This window comes from Dasypus novemcinctus, chromosome 25 (assembly GCF_030445035.2).
Source record: "Dasypus novemcinctus isolate mDasNov1 chromosome 25, mDasNov1.1.hap2, whole genome shotgun sequence".
Lineage (NCBI taxonomy): Eukaryota > Metazoa > Chordata > Mammalia > Cingulata > Dasypodidae > Dasypus > Dasypus novemcinctus.
In genome coordinates this window covers 17057109-17076572 of record NC_080697.1, presented here as the reverse complement: position 1 = coordinate 17076572, position 19464 = coordinate 17057109, and the positions used below count along the sequence as shown (strand labels likewise).

The 19464-nt window shown below is 51.0% G+C and overlaps 1 protein-coding gene across 1 annotated transcript in view; it reads left to right on the top strand.

Annotated features, from left to right (window-relative positions):
* OTOF (otoferlin) overlaps positions 1-19464 on the top strand; it is a 116358-nt gene that overhangs the window by 25079 nt on the left and 71815 nt on the right. The window contains exon 3 of the mRNA XM_058287741.2: positions 19368-19456. Within this exon, the coding sequence (XP_058143724.1) occupies positions 19368-19456 (89 nt within the window). The remainder of the gene's footprint in view (positions 1-19367; positions 19457-19464) is intronic.

Genomic DNA, 19464 nt, shown 5'->3' with positions numbered 1-19464 from the left:
CAGAAATTAAGGTTGTTACCTTAGCTTTATTTTTTTCACCTCATATATCTTTTTCCATCCTTTATTTTCAGTATGCCTGTACTTATTTATTTAAGAATGTCTCTTTAGGGCGTGTATTATTAGATCTTATTATCTTACCCAATATGAAGGGCTCTATTTTAATTGTTGAGTTTAATCCATTTACACCTATTGTAAAGGCTGTTAATATTAGGCTTATTTCTACACCGTCTTATTTTCCATTTACTGTACTTTTTGTTTGTACTTTTTATTTCTTTCTCCTTTCCTGCTTTCCATTGGCTAAATCAGGCTTACTTCTGTTAATGGAGAAGTTATAAATTCTAGTTTGCTCTCAAGGTAATTACTCTTACTCATGTCCAAATGTTTCCATTAATAGCTTAGACAAATCAATATTTGTCACTTCCCTCAACATGACCAGCACTCTTGCATGCTTCTTTGGTCTCCCCACCTCAGTGCAGCACCTTATGATGATAATATCTGGTTTAAAATTTTAATTCTAGGTCATTATGGATGTGTTTTCTCTACTTCTTTTATCTGTCCTAGTTTTTTTTTTCTTTTTTAAAATAACAACAGTCTTTACCAAGATCTTTATCACCTTTACATCCCATGTCTCTTGAAGCATCTCCCGGATTTTCTTCTCTTCTTATTTACGTCCTGCAATAAGTTATTTCCGTATGGGTCTTTGTGTAGTATACCTTCTAAAGCTTTGTAAATCTGAAAATATTTTTCTTGTTTCTTCAAATATGAATGAGAATTTCACCAGATATAAAAGTCTAGGTTCAATTTTATTTTTCTTCACAACTTCAGAAATATCAATCCATGTTACTGTTGAGAAGTCTGATGATCATCTAATTCTCATACCTTTGTGGCTGACCTCCTTCTTTCTGGAAAATATGCATTTTCTTTTGTCTTTGATAGTCTTGAATTTTACTGTAGTGTGTCTAATTGTGGATTTTCCTTATCTTTCCTGTTTTGCACTATCTTGTGAACCCTTTCATCTTTCATTCATGCTGGAAAAACTCTATTGCTATTATTTTTTTCAAATATTCCTTCTGCTCAGTTTTTGTATAGTTCTCTCTTCTGTAACTCCTATATCGGATGTCAGTACTTCTACTTCTAGGTGCCAGATCTCCTAGTTTATATATATATTTCGATCCATTAATCCTTTCTTGATACATTCAGGGGGGAATTCTTCAAATTGGTATTCCAATTTACAATTTTTTTCCTTTTTTGTGATTTCTTATTCTTGTTTCATTTTGCTAATATTTTTCTCTATGGTCCTTTCGTTCTAATAATCCTGCTCCAGATGGCATATACTTTTCAGTGTTGACTTTCTCTTATAGCAGACGCACTCTTCAAGCGAGATCCCTAGAGCCTGCTGTGGTTTTCTTGAGTCAGGAGCTAGACTTAGTTCAGTACAGTAAGTAGCCCCTTTCCAGGAAGGCAAGGATATCCGATAGAGGAGTTACAGAAGAGAGAAAATACAAAAACTGAGCAGAAGGAATATTTGAAAAAAATAATAGCAACAGAGTTTTTCTAGAATAAACGAAAGATGAAAAGGTTCACGAGATACTTTGCCTTGTTCAAGTTCCATTGGTATTAGCCACTCTCTAGTAATGAGTATTGGAGGCACAACCAAGGCCAGTCTGTGCCATTCCCTAGCGGTTTAAGACAAGGACAGACATGGGCACCAGGATGGGAGCGCCAGTCCCATCAGAAGCACTATTGATCTCTCCACCTTTAAGGAAAAACATCACTCACAGAGGATAGCATAGATTTTTTCATAAACTAGCTCCAGGGGTTCACTGAAAGAAGGTGTGAGCCGCTGGTCTCTCACCACCAGTTTTCATCCACTCCTTACCCCCCCCCCCAGAGATGCTGTCACAGTCCTCTTAGGAGAGGAGCAGACAATGATTGCCCCAAGTTAATTCCAGGGAGAGATGGAAGCAGAATTTGCAGCGCTTCCTTTCCACAAATTCCCTCGCCCTCTCCTCTGAGCTGGGCAGCCTCCCTCCTCCCCAACGTCCACATCAGCTCAAATAGCTTTTGGTCTTCTCAGGTGTCTCACAATCTTTTGTTTGTTTGTTCATCGACTTCTAGGAATCCATATTTCCCTCTTATTTCCGTAGTTTCACCAGGGGTCGACTTTGGGGTGAGAACCAGCAGATCCTAGTTCACCATCTTGGTAGAAACCAGAAGCTCTGTCCTGATACCTGGAAATAGTTTCTTCTTTCCTGAGCTTTGCTTCTCCCAGCTGGTTCTGCTTTGGCATGGGAAGGGCCTCATGGAAAACTGCTCCCCTCAAGGGTGGCCCCTGGCATCAGCTGAGCAGCCTCCAGAGTGAGGAGCCACCAGAACCATCTGTCTGCCCCTCTCCCTGCCCCAGCCACACAGTGCAGCTGTGTCCTCCCAGAGCTGGAGGCGCCAGGAAGCAAGGTCTCCACCTTCTCACCTGTCCTCAGACGCAACCGCTGACCGTCACAGCCCCACGGTGGTGGCCTCTTCCCCCGTCAGTTCCTCCCCTTGAAGCAAATCCCCAGCGCTAAGGAAGGTTCAGTCCCTGAATTCTCCCCCTCCTGGCTAAGCGGCTTTCAGCCTCTGTTTCTGGGCCTCAGTTACATTTGTCAAATGATGAGTACAAAGTCCCTCTGTAGAATGATGACGCAAAAGAGAAGTTACTTGATGGCGGAAGCTTTGCCTCGTGCTAACCCAGCAGGCCTGGCCTCAGGCTTGCCCCTCCTCCTTTCCTCAGTCCCAGCCCCAGAGCGGGCAGCGACTAATGGGGTCGCGACCCAGGCCCCCTGGCCCAGTTTCTCATAGCGCTGCCCCCTTGGGCCTCTGCCCCCTAATCAGCCGGGCAGTGTCCGACTCCCTCCTCCCGAGGCTCCTCAGGGGATAGTCACCCAGGCCTCCAACCCGCCAGCAACCCAATGCCCCTTCCAAGGGCACTGCCACCCCTTTCCATTAACTGTACCCTGGGACACCTGAGCCACAGATATTCATGACATCCAGAGTTAATCACCGTGCCTTGCCGCTTCCCAGCATCAGGAGGGCAGGCTCTGCTCCTCTGGGTGGGGGGCCAGATCCTGAACCCCTGATGTGTGCAGGCCCCAAGCTGAAGACACGTCAGAGGGAGGAAAGCAGCTCAGCAGCACCCGATGATCTGTACAGAAAGTGCGAGGTGGCCTCTGGGTCAGGGAGACCAGGGCGGGAGGGCAGGGGTCGGAGTTACGCCCCAAAGCAGCTGGGGTCAGAGAGCCTCCCCCACGTCTGGGATGGGGAGAAGTGGCTCTCACCTGGGGAGTGCACCCCCCACCCTCTGGGGGCTAGGGAGGTTTCTGGTGTCACAATGGGCATTTAGCGGGGTGGGGGCCAGGATGCTAAATGACCTGCAGTGTCACCTAGGACTTGGCGGTCACTTCCCCACGTGGAAAGCCACCGTGGGCCATGGTGATTGTGCCTCCAGCACAGCTCGGGCCACTCCCATCCAGTCTCCACAGTCATCTCGGGGGCCAAGTGCCCCCACCCACCCCCCATTTTACAGACATCGAAACTCAGGTTCAAGAGTGTCGTTTCCAGAGCCGCGGATGGCAGCGCTGTGCGCTTCACCCCCATTGGATGCAGCCGCAGAAACCCGCTCTGGACCCGACTCTGACCTCCTGCCCGGCCCGCGGTTGGGTCTGTGAAGTGGCCTGCGGCGTGGTCATCGGGTGACCTCCCCCAAAGCAAGGGAGGCAGCTCCACCGTCCCCTCCTCCAGGGGGGCCTCCTGGGGCTTCCATCAGCCCAGCCCCAAAGAGAGCCCGAACTGCACCCCTGCTGGGCCTCTCTCCCCAAGCCGGGGTGGACAAGTCTAAACTGTCTCGTCCTAAAAGAACCAGCCTGTCAGCGGGCACTGGCTCATAACACACCCGGTTAAGGCCCCTTGGCTGCTCCTTCCAAAGCTGCGCAAAGCCTCTGGCTGCCCAGGGAAAGCCCTTTTCTCAGCCTTCTTCTGCCCAATGACTTCAGGGGCCAAGTCACTGAGGTTCAAAGAAGGCTGGCCTTCCCATCAGGAGACCCGTGCTAAGGTGGCAGCCAACTCGGCGGCGGGCTGGCTGCTCACCCTCTTTGGGCCTGGGTTCCCTTCCGTAAATGGGGACATGCGCTCCCTCTGCCTCCCAGAGAGCTGAAATAAGAGACAAGAAGGCAAACGTCTCTGCGGCTTTGCTCAGATAAAGGATTCCAAAGCTGGAGGCCGGGCTCGGCAACCTGAGTGGAGAGGAAAGACAATGCTCCCCATGACAATGGGTGGAAAGAGCCTGGACCGGTGTCCCCTTTCCCAGAGGCTGGAACCTGAGAGCCTCCGTTTAACCCACAGCTCACAGCTATGCAGAGAGGCCACCGGCCTTCCTGCCAGATGGCAGCCAGCGGAGGTCCCCCCACCCCCGGGAGACGGGGAGCCGCTGCCCCCTCCACTCAAGCCAGACTCTAACCTGGACCCTGCTGGACCAGACCCCATAGAAGAGGCCAGAATAGCAATGGGACTTGTGGGACTAAGGAGAACTGCTGCTGCTGACCGAGCCTGGGACAGAACGTGCCCGACACAGCCCCGTAACTACCTAATTCTTAATTCTACCAGTGAGGTTGGTATCAACCCGGTTGAGAGTAGCCAAGTCAGGATTCGAACCCGTCTCTCTGGTTCCGGAGCCTGTTAGCTAAACGGCTACACACACTGCCTTGCACCGTGGTTAAGGTTCCAGCCTCAAGGGGCTCAGTCTCGTGGGGAGATGGACCCAGGAAGGCAGAGATGGACTACGGGCCTTCAGAGCCCAGAAGAGGGTGAGGTCATCCGCCTTGGGGGGGCCTGGCCCCAGCTGTCCACTCCTGCTTACACCTGGAAGCGGTGGGCTGTGATGTCCGGGGGCAGGAAGGCCCCTGTCTGGTTTGTCACTGTCCTGGCTCCCAGCAGGGGGGCCAGGGACTTTGCCCAATAAAAGAAGGAACAAAAGGCTGAACGTTTACCAGGCCTGCGCGCAGCCCTGGGGGCCCCGGTGGAGCTCTGGTGTGCCAAAGCCCTTAGCTCCTGGCGCGGCTCCTGTGTGTGAAATAAGAAGAGGCCAGGCACAGGCGAGGAAACGGGCCTGGGCAGGGGCAGGGAGTTGTCCCAGGCTACCAGCTAGAAGACAAGGGGAACCAGGTCTTTAACTCCCAAGACAATCGCTTTCCAGTGCACCCTAAAGCTTTGCAACACATCCTAAACTTTCCCCCCAAATCTAGAGGACCATCTCTTTTAAGAACTGGGACGAGGGACGTTTGGGCCCCCAGGCCTCTCGCTGATTTAGGATGCTCTTAGATCCGTCACATCAGCGATCAAGCCGGGATAATCCAGGTCATCCTCCAGCCTGCATCAGGGAAACCTCTCCCTGCCGAGGTCGCTGGGGCTGCCGGGCTGCAGAGCTCTGCTGCCCTGGCAAGCCCCGCCCAGCTCACCACTAAGCCACGGCTCCCGAGACCTCCTCCCAGTGCCGGAATGGGGACACCCCAGCATCCCTGCTCTGCCCACAGGGGCCCACACGGAGCCTGGCCCGCAAAGGTGCTCAGCCTAGGGCTTCGCGACGACCGAGCTTCGGCATCCGGCTTAGCTACCACCTGAGTTCCCCCACCGTGCAGCACGCAGCCCGGGGACATCCGCGCGGCTGAGCTGGAACGGGATGCGAGCGGGAGTGCTGGGTTTCCCCCGCCCAGTCTCTTGGCTACCGGTTTTCAGGGCACTCCCAGAAATCGAGGACACACCGTCAGCAGTTGTGGTCGCAGGGAGAGAAGGGTGCTGGGGAGAAGTGCCCTTTGTCGCCTGAAGCCTCCCGCGGAGGCTGCAGGTCTGCACGAAGAATGCCAGGCTCTGCCCTGTCCTGGAACTGACCACAGCACCCGTAATGAAAAGCGACAGGCCTGCCTCGGAGACAGCTCCAGACCACCGCAGTAAAGTGAATATTGCAATAAAGCGAGTCACACAAATTCTTTGGGTTCCTAGTGAGTAAAAGTTACGTTTACCCTCTACTGTAGTCAGTTAGGTATGCAATAGCATTGTCTAAAACATGTACATTCCTTAATTTAAAAATATTTTGTTGCTAAAAAATGCTGACCGTCATCTGAGCCTTCAGCGACCCGTAATCTCTTTGCTGGTGGAGGGTCTTGCCCCGTGTAGATGGCAGCTGAGTGATCAGGGTGGCGGTTGCTGACGGTTGGGGTGGCTGTGGCGATTTCTTAAAATAAGATGACAATGAAGTTTGTCACATCAGTCGACTCTTCCTTTCACTAAAGGTTTCTCTGCAGCGTGTGATGCTCTTTGATAGCATTTTGCCCACGGTGGGACAAATCAGAGCCGATCTGCTCAAACCCTGCTGCTGCTTTATCAGCTAAGTCGATTCGTGTTCTAAATCCTTGGTTGTCCTTTCAACAATGTTCACAGCAGCTTCACCTTCTTTTCTCCTTCTGGGACACCCATGACACATATGTTTGCACATCTTTTGCTGTCATTTAGTTCCCTGAGGAGTTCTTGAGTAGATTCCATCTCAAGAAACCACTCTCTTTGTTCATCCATAAGAAGCATCTCCTCATCCGTTCAAGTTTTATCGTGAGATTACAGAAATCCACATTTTCAGGCTCCACTTCTAAACTCTAGTTCTCTTGCTATTTCCACCACATCTGCAGCTGCTTCCTCTACTGAAGTCTTGAACAGGTCAAAGTCATCCATGAGGGTTGGAATCAACTTCTTCCAAACTCCTGCTAATGTGGCTTTTTAAAAATTTGTTGAAGTATATCACTCATCCATAAACATACATAAACAATAAGTGTATAGTAATAGTTGTGAACTTATAAAACAAACATGCATACCATCATACAGGGGTCCCATACATGAACCCTTCACCAACACCTTGCATTGTCATGAGATGTTTGTTACAAACCATGAAAGAATATTGTCAAAATCTTACTACTAATTATAGTCCTCTTATTTTTGGTGTATTTTTCCCCCAACCCACCCTATTATTATTTTTTAAATATATTTTTTATGACAGAAGTTATAAACTTATAAGACAATCATGCACATGTGCAGAATTTCCAAACAACACCCCTCTATCAACACACCACACTGTGGTGAAACATTTGTTACAGATAAGATAATATCTGATTGTTACCACATCCATAGTATACATTTGGCACACATTTTCCATACTGCCCCATTATCTACACAGTACATCTTTCGCATAGATGCAAGAATATTATATTATTACTGCTAACCACGATCCATAGGTCACTCCAGCTATATTTTTCCCATGCTTCTCCATATTCGCACCACCCTGCAGTAGTGATGTACATCTGCTCTAGCTCACAAAGGACACTCTTGCATCTGTACCATCAACCACAATTCTCATCCACCTCTTAGTTTACTGTACTATTCAGTTCCTAGATTATTCTCTAGTATTCTGTCAGTTGGCACATACATACCTAGAATACCATTTTTAGCCACATCCCCATTTATAAACTAGCTGCTACTCACTATTTGTTACCATCCACTCTATACATTTCCACACCTTTACAGTAAAACTAATTAAAACTTCTGCATACATTAAAATCAGTAGTCCATCTCAGCCCTCCTCTTATCTCCTTTAAGAACCCACCACTTACCACAAGGTCTTGAAGATATTTTGCAATAATTTCTTCTAGAAGTTTTATGGTTCTTGCTTTTATTTTTAGGCTTTTGGATCCATTTTGTGTTAATTTTTTGATAAGGTATATGATAGGCGTCCTTGTTCCTTCTTTCATCTATGGATATCCAATTCTTTCAGCACCATTTGTTGAAGGGACTGTTCTGCCCGGGCTGTGTGGGTTTGACAGGCTAGTCAAAAATCATTTGACCATATATGTGAGGGTCTGTTTCTGAACCATCAATTAATTTGGTTCCATTTGTCTATGTGTCTGTCTTTATGCCAGTACCATGCTGTTTTTACCACTGTAGCCAGGTAATATGATTTGAAGTATGGAGATGAAAGTTCGCTTTTCCTTTTTAATATGTTTCTGGCTATTCAGGACCCCTTGCCCTTCCAAATAAATTTGATAATTGTGTTTTCAATTTTTTTAAAAAATGCTGGTGGAATTTTTATTGGGATTGCATTGAATCTGTATATCAATTTGAGTAGAATTGACATCTTAATGATATTTACACTTCCAATCCATGAGCATGGAATATTCTGTCCAGTGATTTAGGCCTTTTCTGATTTCTTTTAACATTGAGTTGCAGTTTTCTGAATACAAGTACTTTATATCATTGGTTAAGTTTATTCCTGACTATATGAGTTTTATCTGTCATATTTTATTTTCACACTTTTAGTTACTTTTATTGATATAATCTTCATTTCTAGACTCTCTTCCGACCTCTCTCTCCTGTCTTTTTTTTTCAGGCTCTAGCACACCCTCTAGTATTTCCTGAAAATCTATTCCCTTGGTTAGAAATTCTCTCAGTTTCTGTTTATCTGTGAATATTCTAAACTTACCCTCAATTTTGAAAGACAATCTTGCTGGCTATAAGATTCTTGGCTGGAAATTTTCTCTCATAGTATCTTAAATATATCACACCACTGTCTTCCTGCCTCCATGGTTTCTGGTGAGAAATCAGCATTTAATCTTATTGGGTATCCTAATATGTTATGCATTGCTTTTCTTTTGCTGTTCTCAGAATTCTCTCTCTGTCTTTGGCATTTAACATTCTGATGAGTATGTGTCTCGGAGTTGGTCTATTTGAATTTTTTCAGATGGGAATATGTTGTGCTTCTTGGACATGGATATACATGTCCTTCAATAGGGTTGGGAAATTTTCTGCTATCATTTCTTCAAATATTCCTTCTGCCCCTTTTCCCTTCTTTTCTCCTTCTGGGACACCCATGACACATATGTTTGTACATCTTTTGCTGTCATTTAGTTCCCTGAGACCTTGCTCAGTTTTTTCCATTCTTTTCTTCATCTGCTCTTTTGTATGTTCACTTTCAGAGGCCATTTCTTCAAGTTCACCAATCCTTTCTTCTGCCTTCTCAAATCTGCTATTATAAGATTCCAATGTTTTTTGTGTGTTTTTTTTTCTTTTTCTTTTCCCTTTTTTCTTTTTCTTTTTTGATTGTCTTTTTAAATATAAATAAATAGATCACACAAAACATTACATTAAAAAAAATAAGAGGTTCCCATATACCCCACTCCCCCCCCTCCACATCAACACCCCCTTTCATCAGTAAAGCACATTCATCGTATTTGGTGAATATACCCTAGAGCACTGCCACACCACTTGGACCATAGTTTACATTGTAGTTTACACTCTCCCAGTCCATCCAGTAGTTTATGGCAGGATAAACAATGTCCTGCATCTGTCCCTGCAATATCATTCAGGACAACTTCAAGTCCCAAAAATGCCCCATATCATACATTTTCCTTCCTCTCCCTGCCTTCAGCAACTCCCATGGCCACTGTCTTCACATCAATGATACAATTTCTTCCATTGCTAGAGTCACAACAGTTCTATAGTCAAATACCAGCAAGTCCACTCCAATCCATATTATATTCCTCCATCTTGTGGACCCTGGGATGGCAATGTCCACTCCACCTCGAAATTGAGAGGGCCCTTAGATCCCACATGGCTGATGGATGTGATTCTCCTGTTTGCAGCTGTAGATACTCTTGGTTCCCTAGTGTGGCGGTTGACCATTCTCACCTCCCCGTCAGCTGACCTGAGTACATCCAGTGAATCAGAGAGTGGGTGTTGCAACTCTGCTGAGTCTCAGGGCCCAGCTGGCACATGGACAATCCAGAGATTCAAGTCTCCTGAGCATACACAAACCCCAGCACCAACCACAGGTTCAGTAAAAGTGACAGAAGAGACATGTGTAGGAAGGTCACATCTGAGTCAATGTTTTTTTTAATTTAATTTATTGCACCTTTCATTCCCATAAGATCTGTTATTTTTCTATGTATGCTTTCAAATTCTTCTTTGTGTTCATCCAATGTCTTCTTAGCATCCTTAATCTCTTTAGTCATCTCATTGAATTTATTAAGGAGATTTGTTTGAACATCTATGATTGGTTGTCTCAACTCCTTTATGTCATCTGGAGGCTTATCTTGTTCCTTTAACTGGGCCATATTTTCCTGTTTCTAGGTGTGGATTGTAATTTTTTTGTTGGTGTCTTGGCATCTGGCTTACTAGAGTATTTATTCTGGGCACAGTTTTTCTCTTTAGTTTAGGGCTTCCTGCTCTTTCTCCCTTGATGGTTGTGCAGTAGGAGCCAAAGATGTAGTTGGTGCTGTAAACTGTGGAGGCTCAAGCTGCCCTCATTGCCCCAGGGACCAATGAAGCTTCTCTCAACTTTCTCCTTTGCCAGGAGTAGGGACAGAGTCACAGCTGTGTGGAATAATCCATTTTTAGCTGCCCAGAGAGACTGATGAAGCTTCACCTCCCTTTCTCCCCTTCCTGGGGCAGGAATGGCGCTGCAGGTGTGGGCAGCAATCTATGAAGTGCAGGTCCAAGATGACCACAGTTGCCCCCGTAGACTCCCAATTATTCAGCCTGTGCCCACCAAAGGTACCTGCAGTTACCTAGATAGGCTGGTGCAGGGCCCACCAGCCTCCTCCCTGCCAGAGGTGGGGCTGAAGTCTAGCCTAGGGCAACAGGCTGATCTGGGTGAAAGAAACTGGTTCCTACCATCACTGTGATTTTCGATCAGCCAGACTTGTCCTCATGCTGGGGGCAGAGTCAAAATGACAGCTACTGGCCTCTTTCCAACCTGGACAGGTTCAAACTTAAGCTGTTATTAGGGTTATTCTTCAGCCAGCTAAATTTCCTAATCAGTAGCTGAAGTTGGTGGCCAACCGTCCCCTCCTCCCCTGTTTTTAGGAAATGACATGTCTAATTCCAGACACAGAACAGTTCCTGGGGCAGTTCATGCTGCCAAAGTAGGATCATCACCAGCCTCTGCAGCTTGGCTGGTAATTTCCCAGAGAGGCTGGCGCAGGTTCCTCCAGCTTCTTCCCTGCCAAAGGTGGGGCTGGGGCCTAGGCTAGAGCTGCAGTCTGACCTGGATGGAAAGAAGCCGTCCCCACCAGCACTGTGATTTTCAGTCCACCCCGCTTCCCCTCGTGCCAGGTGCAGAGTTAAGATGGCAGCTACCAGCCTCTTTCTCACTTGGACAAGTTCAAATTTTAGCTGTTCTTAGGATTATACTTTAGCCAACTGAATTTACTCATCAGTAGCTGAAGTTGGTGCCCAACCATTCCTTCCTCCCCCATTTTTGGGAAGTGAAGCTTCCATTTCCAGTCGCAGATCAACTTCCAAGGCGGCTAGAGCCTCCAGTGGAGAATGAACGCTGGCCTCTGGGGCGTGGAGCACTCTACTTACGAATCTTCTCTGCAAATGGACAGTGTCCTGCTTCCATTCCTTCAAGGATATTGCAGGGTGTCTTCTGGTCTCCTGGACCCCCAAACACGTGCTTCAGCTAGCTCCAGAGAGCTCTGGGTGTTTACTAACTGCCCTGTAGCAGGAGCTGACTCTAGCAGCTCCATACTTTGTGCCATCTTGGTGGTTGTCTAATGTGAATATTTTAGCCTCCTCCCATGAATCATGAATGTTTTTCATGGCATCTAGAATGATGAATCCTTTCCAGAAGGTTTTCAATTGACTTTGTCCAGATCCATCAGACAAATCACCCACTATGGCAGCTACAGCCTTATGAAACATACTTCTTCAATAATGAGACTTGAAAATTTAAATAACTCCTTGATCCATGGGCTGCTGAATGGATGTTGTGTTAGCAGGCATGAAAACAACATCCATCTCGTTGTGCATCTCCATCAGAGATCTTGGGTGACTAGTGCATTGTCAATGGGCAGTAATATTTTTAACGGAGTCTTTTTTTCTGAGCAGTAGTTCTCAGTAGTGGGTTTTAAACATTCAGTCAACCATGTTGTGAACAGATGAGCTGTCATTCAGGCTTTGTTGTTCCATTTCTAAAGCACAGGTGGAGTTGAGTTAGCCTAATTCTTAAGGGCCCTAGGATTTTCAGAATGGTAAATGATCCTTGACTTCAACTTAAAGACACCAGCTGCATTAGCCCTTACCAAGACATTCAACCTACCCTTTGACGTTTTGAAGGAAAGTCTTAGATGGCATCCTCTTCCAACAGAAAGCTGTTTTGTCTACATTGAAAATACACCATTTAGTGCAGCCACCTTTATCATTTATCTTAGCTAGATCTTCTAGATAACTTGCTGCAGCCTCTACATTAGCGCTTGCCGCTTCACCTTACACTTTGATGTTATGGAGATGGCTTCTTTCCTTAAACCTCTGCTAACTTCAAACTTTTCTTCAGGTTCCTCACCTCACTCAGCCTTCATAGAATTGAAGAGAGTTTGGACTTTGCTCTGGACTAGACTTTGGCTTAAGAGAATATCCAGGCTGATTTGAGATTCTTTCCAGACCACTCAAACTATCTCCATACCAGCAACAAGACTGTTTCACTTTCTTATTCATGTGTTCACTGGAGACTCACTTTTAATTTCCTTCAAGAACTTTTCCTTTGCATTCACAACTTGGCTAACTGGTGCAAGAGGTGTAGCTTTTGGTCTATCTCGGCTTTTGACATGTCTTCCTCACTAAGCTTAATCATTTCTAGCTTTTGATTTACAGTGAGAGTCTTTAAACTCTTCCTTTCACTTGAACACTTAAAGGCTGGTGTGGGGCTATGAATTGGTCTGATTTCAATATTGTTGTGTCTCAGGGAATAGGGAGGCCCCAGGAGAGGGTGAGAGACGGGGAACAGCCAGTCGGCAGAGCAGTCAGAACATACATTTAATGATTAGAGTCACCATCTTGTATGGGCAGGGTTCATGGTGGCCCAAGACAATTACAGTAGTAGCAACAAGGATCACCGATCACAGGTCACCATAACAGATACAATAACAATGAAAAAGCTTGAAATAGTGCAAGAATTGCCAAAATGTGACACAGACATGAAGTGAACACCTGCTTTTGTAAAAATGGTGCTAATAGACTTGCTCATCTCAGGGTTGCCACGAAACTTCAATTTGTAAAACAAAGAAAAAAAAAAAACCTCGATATCCGCAAAGAGCAATAAAACAAGGTACACCCATATGTTGGCAGCATGTACTCGATGCCTGCATGCACTGTACCAAGTGCTCAGCTGGCCTCACAATAACACCAAGAAATAAGTCCTTATTACCATGACCCTCTAGAGAAGAAGAAACTGAGGTGTGGAGAGGTAAACTCACCATTAAGAAGGAGCGACTGGGAAGTGGTTGTGGTTCAACCGATAGACCATCCACCTACCATATGGAGGGTCCAGGGTTTGGTCCCCAAGACCTCCTGACCCGTGTGGAGCTGGCCCATGCGCAGTGCTGATGCGTGCAAGGAGTGCCGTGCCACACAGGGGTGCCCCACGCGCAAGGAGTGCGCCCCGCAAAGAGAGCCACCCCACGTGAAAAAAGCACAGCCTGCCCAGGAGTGGTGCCGCACGCATGGAGAGCTGACGCAGCAAGATGATGCAACAAAAGAAGCGACATAGTTTCCCGGTGCCACCTGACAAGAATACAAGCGGACTCAGAAGAACACACAGTGAATGGACACAAAGAGCAGACAACGGGGGGGAAGGGGAGAGAAATAAATAAAAATAAATCTTTAAAAAAAAAGGAGCAGCTCCACAGGTCACCCAGTCACTCGAGGCTCATTTGCGAAGTGCCCTCGCGTACCAGGCCCTGCGCGAGGTGCTGGGGAGTCCTCGGAACCAGACAAAAACCTGGGCCTGTCGGCTGTGCTCCCTGGCCCCTCCGGCAGGATAACCTGCATCCTCTACATGGCCCCTGACTTCTCAGAGGGTGAGAATGGGAGCGGCAGGTGGAGGCACCGGCCAATGTCACTCCTGCCGCGTTCTGCAGGTGAAAGGCAGTCAAAGCACTGGTCTCCATTCAAGGACACGAGAGTGTGGGAGGGAGAAGGGGCAAAGACACAGAGGGAAGGGAAGTGGGGGGCTGCTGGGGCTCCCCTGGAAAGACCGTGCAGGCTTGGGATGGACAAGCTGGAGGGCAGCATTAGCCAGCCCTGATTTAGGGTTCATCCGGCGCCCGTGGGTTCAGTGACCGCATCACCTCCATTTGAGGTTAGGTCCCTCGCACAACGTTGGTGGCCGCCAAGTGGCCTCTGAACTGGGAAGCCGTGTTACCCCCTACTAGCAGAATTGCTGCTAGAATTACTACCACTTCCTACTAGAAGGCGTTGGGCAAACCCTCTCCGAATCTCAGGGGGCAGTAAATACGCCACGTGTGCGGACAGTGCCCGCCCCAGGCCTGGCCCATGGTCTGCGCACGGCAAAGACAGAAGGCCGGCCGGCACCCCGGGCCCCTCGGGAGCTTCGCTCACTGGCCTCAGGAGAGGACTTTGGTCCTGGGCTAAGTGTCAGAGACCTGGGTTGGAATCCTGCCCCTGCCACCAGCCCGCCCGCCCCCCACCTCCCCGTTATAAAAGGATCACATCTCTGCCGTGGTGCTGCCAGCCCTGGTTATGGGAGGAACGTGTCCTGAAAAGTCATGTGCCACCCGAATATGGACTTTTTTTCCAGAAGCACTTTCCTTTGAATAGCTGAAAATTTAACAGCCTTATGGGGCAGGGGATGGGGGCTTGGTGAGCCTGGGCCTGGAGAGCGGCCCACTTGCCTCTTCCCTGAGGCTCCCCAGGTTCTGGGGGGTGGGGGTGTGCGTGTCCCAGGAACTCCCGGGTCCCCGCACCTCCCCACCTAGTCTCGCCGCGCTCTCTGCACATCACCCCAGCTGGTAGAAGGGAAGGAATAACCAAAAAGAGGGGAGCTGGGAGAAGTGGAACCAGCACGTAAAAGAACCGGGCAGATGTGATGGTCAGAAAGTGATGGAGGAAGAGGGAGAGAGGGGTGACACGTGCGGGGGACCTGAGGTCAGCCACAGGGGCCCCACGGGAACAAGTTAACACCCCCGATCCCTGCAGGCTGGCCAGGGGATCACCCTCACGCGGTTCTCCCCGGCCCGGTGAGGTAGCTGTTGTCACCCCCGTGTGACGGCCGAGGAAGCTGAGGCACAGAACGGTGACAGGAGAGACAGAGCCAGCACTGGCACTCGCACCAATGAACTCAAACTCAGTTTTTGCAGCACCACGCAGCCTTCCCTCTGCACGCGGCACAAGCCTGCCGTGGGGCCTCCCCTCTGCACAGGGTAGGAGCCTGCCGTGGGCCTCCCCTCTGCACAGGGCACGAGCCTGCCGTGGGGCCTCCCCTCTGCACAGGGCACGAGCCTGCCGTGGGCCTCCCCTCTGCACAGGGTAGGAGCCTGCCGTGGGGCCTCCCCTCTGCACAGGGCATGAGCCTGCCGTGGGCCTCCCCTCTGCACAGGGCATGAGCCTGCCGTGGGCCTCCCCTCTGCACAGGGCACGAGCCTGCCGTGGGGCCTCCCCTCTGCATGCGGCACAAGCCTGCCGTGGGGCCTCCCCTCTGCACAGGGCACGAGCCTGCCGTGGGGCCTCCCCTCTGCATGCGGCACAAGCCTGCCGTGGGGCCTCCCCTCTGCACAGGGCACAAGCCTGCGTGGGGCCTCCCCTCTGCACAGGGTAGGAGCCTGCTGCGGAAGAAACTGAGAGAAGGAGCCGGTGGGTGTGGCCTCTGTGCAGGCGCCTGTGCCCAGGGCTCTGTGGAAGTTTCCTGAAGGAAGAAAGGTGGGAGTGATGGGAGAAGGGCCTGGAAATGCGGCATGGGCCGAGCAGGGGGACTTTTGGCAGGAGGAGGGGATGGCACCTATTTTAGGAAGGCGTGTGGGAGCCATTGAACATTTTAACAAAGGAGAGGTAAAAATGAGGGAGACAGCTGAGGTAGAATTCAGCATAATAAATTTTTTTAAAAGTGCTTTACCAAAGCGCAGGCCTCTGCTTCTCAGGAGGCCTCAAGCAAAGAGCCCCAAGCCCCTGCCCCTGAGTTCACCTCCCTCGAGCCAGGAGGCTGCTTCCTTTTGGCAAGATCCCGCAAAGTGGCAGGAGCTGGCTGTGGCGGGGGACCCGGGGGGACAGGACAGATGATGGAGCTGATGGTTTGTTCCCTCTGGGAGGCCTTTCCCTCAGAAAGGTGCTTGTGCCTGGCCGCACAGAGGAATCTTCTGGAAACTCTTACCCTCCTGACACCTGGACCCCCGCCACAGCCCCCAGAGATGCTGTGCAGCCTAGACTTGGGATTTTGAAAAGCTTCTGAAGTGATTCTAAAGCGCAGGCAGAATCGACAACCAGAGAGAGAGAGACTGAAATGAGCTCCAGCGGATGGGGGAGAAGACAGCAAAGCAGACGAGCAAAGCAGGAGAGGAGGGAGGAAGAGGCCTGAGGGGAAAGTGAGGTGTGGGCAGAAAATGGCGGAGGCAGGCGAGTGAGGAAGGGAAAGAAGAGGACGGGGGGGACGTCAGAGGCGAAAGAAGCCCACGGGACACAGAGGGGCCGCGCGTCTCCTCTCACCCTGGAGGGCCCTGAGCAGAGTTTTGGTCCCAGGCACCCTCAGCCAAGCTCACCCTGGTCCCCGAGGAAGGGCCCTCTTAGTCCCTCCAGCCGCCGCGACCCCGTAACCTGCTGCCCGTGGGCCCTCAGGCCGCTGCCCCCCGCACGCCAGCCCTGTCCTCGGCGTCGCCCTCCCTGGAAATGGCTTCCTCAGCTGCCTGCCACGGCGGTGCCATCTCCTTGTTCTCATAGCCCTTCCCTCCCTCCAAGGCCCACCAGCCCCGGGAAGGCAGAGCTCTGGGTGGGCGGCGCAGGCCTCTCCCCACAGCGCCGAGGCTGACGAGCTGCCTTATTTCCCTGCCCCGTAAAACCCACTTCAGTAAGGAGCCCACACGCCGGCTCCAGGCAGCGGGCACAGAAGCTGCCCACGGAGGCCCGCCGCCCGCCGCGGCCCCCCACCCACCCGCGCCCCCCACCCTGCCTCTTCCTTCAGGGCCCTGTGTGCCCAGGCCTGCCCGGAACCTTCCCCCCCACTCCCTCCCTCCTCCGCTGCCTGCCCCCACCTGCCCACTCCAGCCGACCCACGGAGCCCCCCGGGGGCTTGGCCAGCCCTGCGGGGAGGTGGCGCGAGGCCGTTTTCCTGAAACAGGTTGTCCCCCCCTGGGGGGCGACTAAGGAAGCACAGCCCTGGAAATGCTGCGCTCGGAGGGTGGGCTCACAAGCACCTTCTAGGAACTGGAGGATTCTCTGGGTCACATCACTTCTCTGAACCCTAAACTCTCTGTCTAGTAAAATAGAAAGATGCCCTTAGCCACCTCTTGTAAAGACAAAATGAACTAATGCATGTAAAGCACTCAGGCACCAGGTAACGAAGAGCTCTCTATAAATGGTAGATAGTGTCACTGTTACTATATTATTTTTTTTTCCCTCTTCCCCCGGCCCCCAGTTGTCTGCTCTCTGTGTCCATTCTCTGTGTGTTCTTCTGTGACTGCTTCTATCCTTATCAGCGGCACCAGGAATCTGCGTTTCTTTTTGTTGCATCATCTTGTTGTGTCAGCTCTCTGTGTGTGTGGCACCACTCCTGGGCAGGCTGCACTTTCTTTCACGCTGGGCAGCTCTCCTTACGGGGTGCACTCCTTGCGCGTGGGGCTCCCCTACGCGGGGGACACCCCTGCGTGGCAGGGCACTCCTTGCGCGCATCAGCACTGCACATAGGCCAGCTCCACACGGGTCAAGGAGGCCCGGGGTTTGAACCTTGGACCTCCCATGTGGTAGGCGGACGCCCTATCTGTTGGGCCAAGTCTGCTTCTCTATTATTATTATTTATTACTGGTCTATTGAGCAGTCTCAATTTGGTGGAGTATAAAAATACAACTTAAAAAAAAAATCACTTCCACCTGCTCTGTCAAAATCCCCCCTGATGCGGAATCTCGGCAACATCCGGAAGAGCCTGCAGAGCTTCTGGTCATTTTCAGTTATTCCAAGTGTGGCCGGGCACCCTGCTCACCTCACCTTGTCCATTCATGTGTGTGGCACGAGATAAGGAGCGAGGTGGGGGCGGCACGCTCCTGCAGGGTGGGCCTTCTTGCAGGTTCCAGCAGCTTCTCTGGAGGTCCGGCGGCCCCAGGATGCTATTGGCTGGGTAGGCCTGTGAACCCCGGCTTTCTCCTGGGGGTTCTCCAGGAGGCCCCGGGCGGCCTGCATGGACCCCAGATCTGAGTGGGTCCCCCCGCTTCAGCAGCAGCCATTGGGGGTCCAGCCCCATGACCGTCAGCACTGAGGACCCCGCCTCTGGCAGGCGGCTCAGGCCAGGCTACCCTCCGCAGCACCCACCCGGCCCACAGAGAGTAGGCGCAAACTTGCCGCACCGAACAGCCGCCCCCTCTGCCCCACAGAGCTCTGGGAGTCTCCCCAGGTCTGGAGAGGCCCCAGGGGCAGGTCAGCGAGCCCGTGGCCCGGGCCGAGGCCCCTGGGAACTTGCCTGCTGGGCTCCCCTTCTTGCAGGGCCCACAGTCGTGGCGAGCTCTCCTCCCAGGACAGTGCCAGGGAGACTCTGGGCATCCTTCTTGGTCTCTTTCCCCTTGCCAGGCTTCCTTTACAACCCAGGACGGGGCGGGCTGTGGTGCCAGGTGGGGCAGAGGCAGGGGTCGGCCCGTCTTTTGGCAGCTCTTTAGAGAACAGTGTCCTTGGTGCTTTTTTGGCTTCGGTCTCAGCCCTTGTGGCTACTTCTAGGGCATCTGGGAAAATCCCACTCAATACCCCGGGCGTCATTATTCATTTAGGCACAAGGCTGGGATGGCAGTGGTAAGGGTAAGCCTAGATACCATGAGTTGGGGACAGGGCTCTCCTCTGGGCCTGTCCCCCGGTCACACGAAGCAGGTCCCATCCATTCCCAAGGTTAACAATGCCCCAGGGAGGGCCGCGGCTTGAGCTGAATGGGGGTCGAGCCCGGATCAGTCGGGGTGACTGGCAGGACAGAGGTCACCTCCGCTGTCCTCGCTGTGCCGTGGGACCTCACCACCACCCCCAGAGTCGGGAGGCAGCTGGAGGAGGTGGCAGGAGCACTGGCTTGGGAGTCAGGCGCCTGCGCAGGGCTAGCTTCCCCCACCTACTGGCTGACCTTGGGCAGGTCACCGACTCTCCCTGCCCGTCCTCTCCAAAAGACGAGAGGGCAACGGTGCCCGCTCCACAAGGCGGTGGTCAGAACTGGCAGGCTCCAGGGGCGACCACCTTCTCTGGGGCCCGGTGACCGACGGAGGCGGTGCCGGGGGCGCCCTCCCACCCGCACCTGCCATCTCCACCCACAGCTGTCCCTCTCTCCCCAGACTTTCCGGTGGCCGGTGGCCAGCAGCGTCGACAGCAGTGAGGTGCTCGAGATCCAGATCTTCAACTATAGTAAAGTGTTCAGCAACAAGTAAGGGG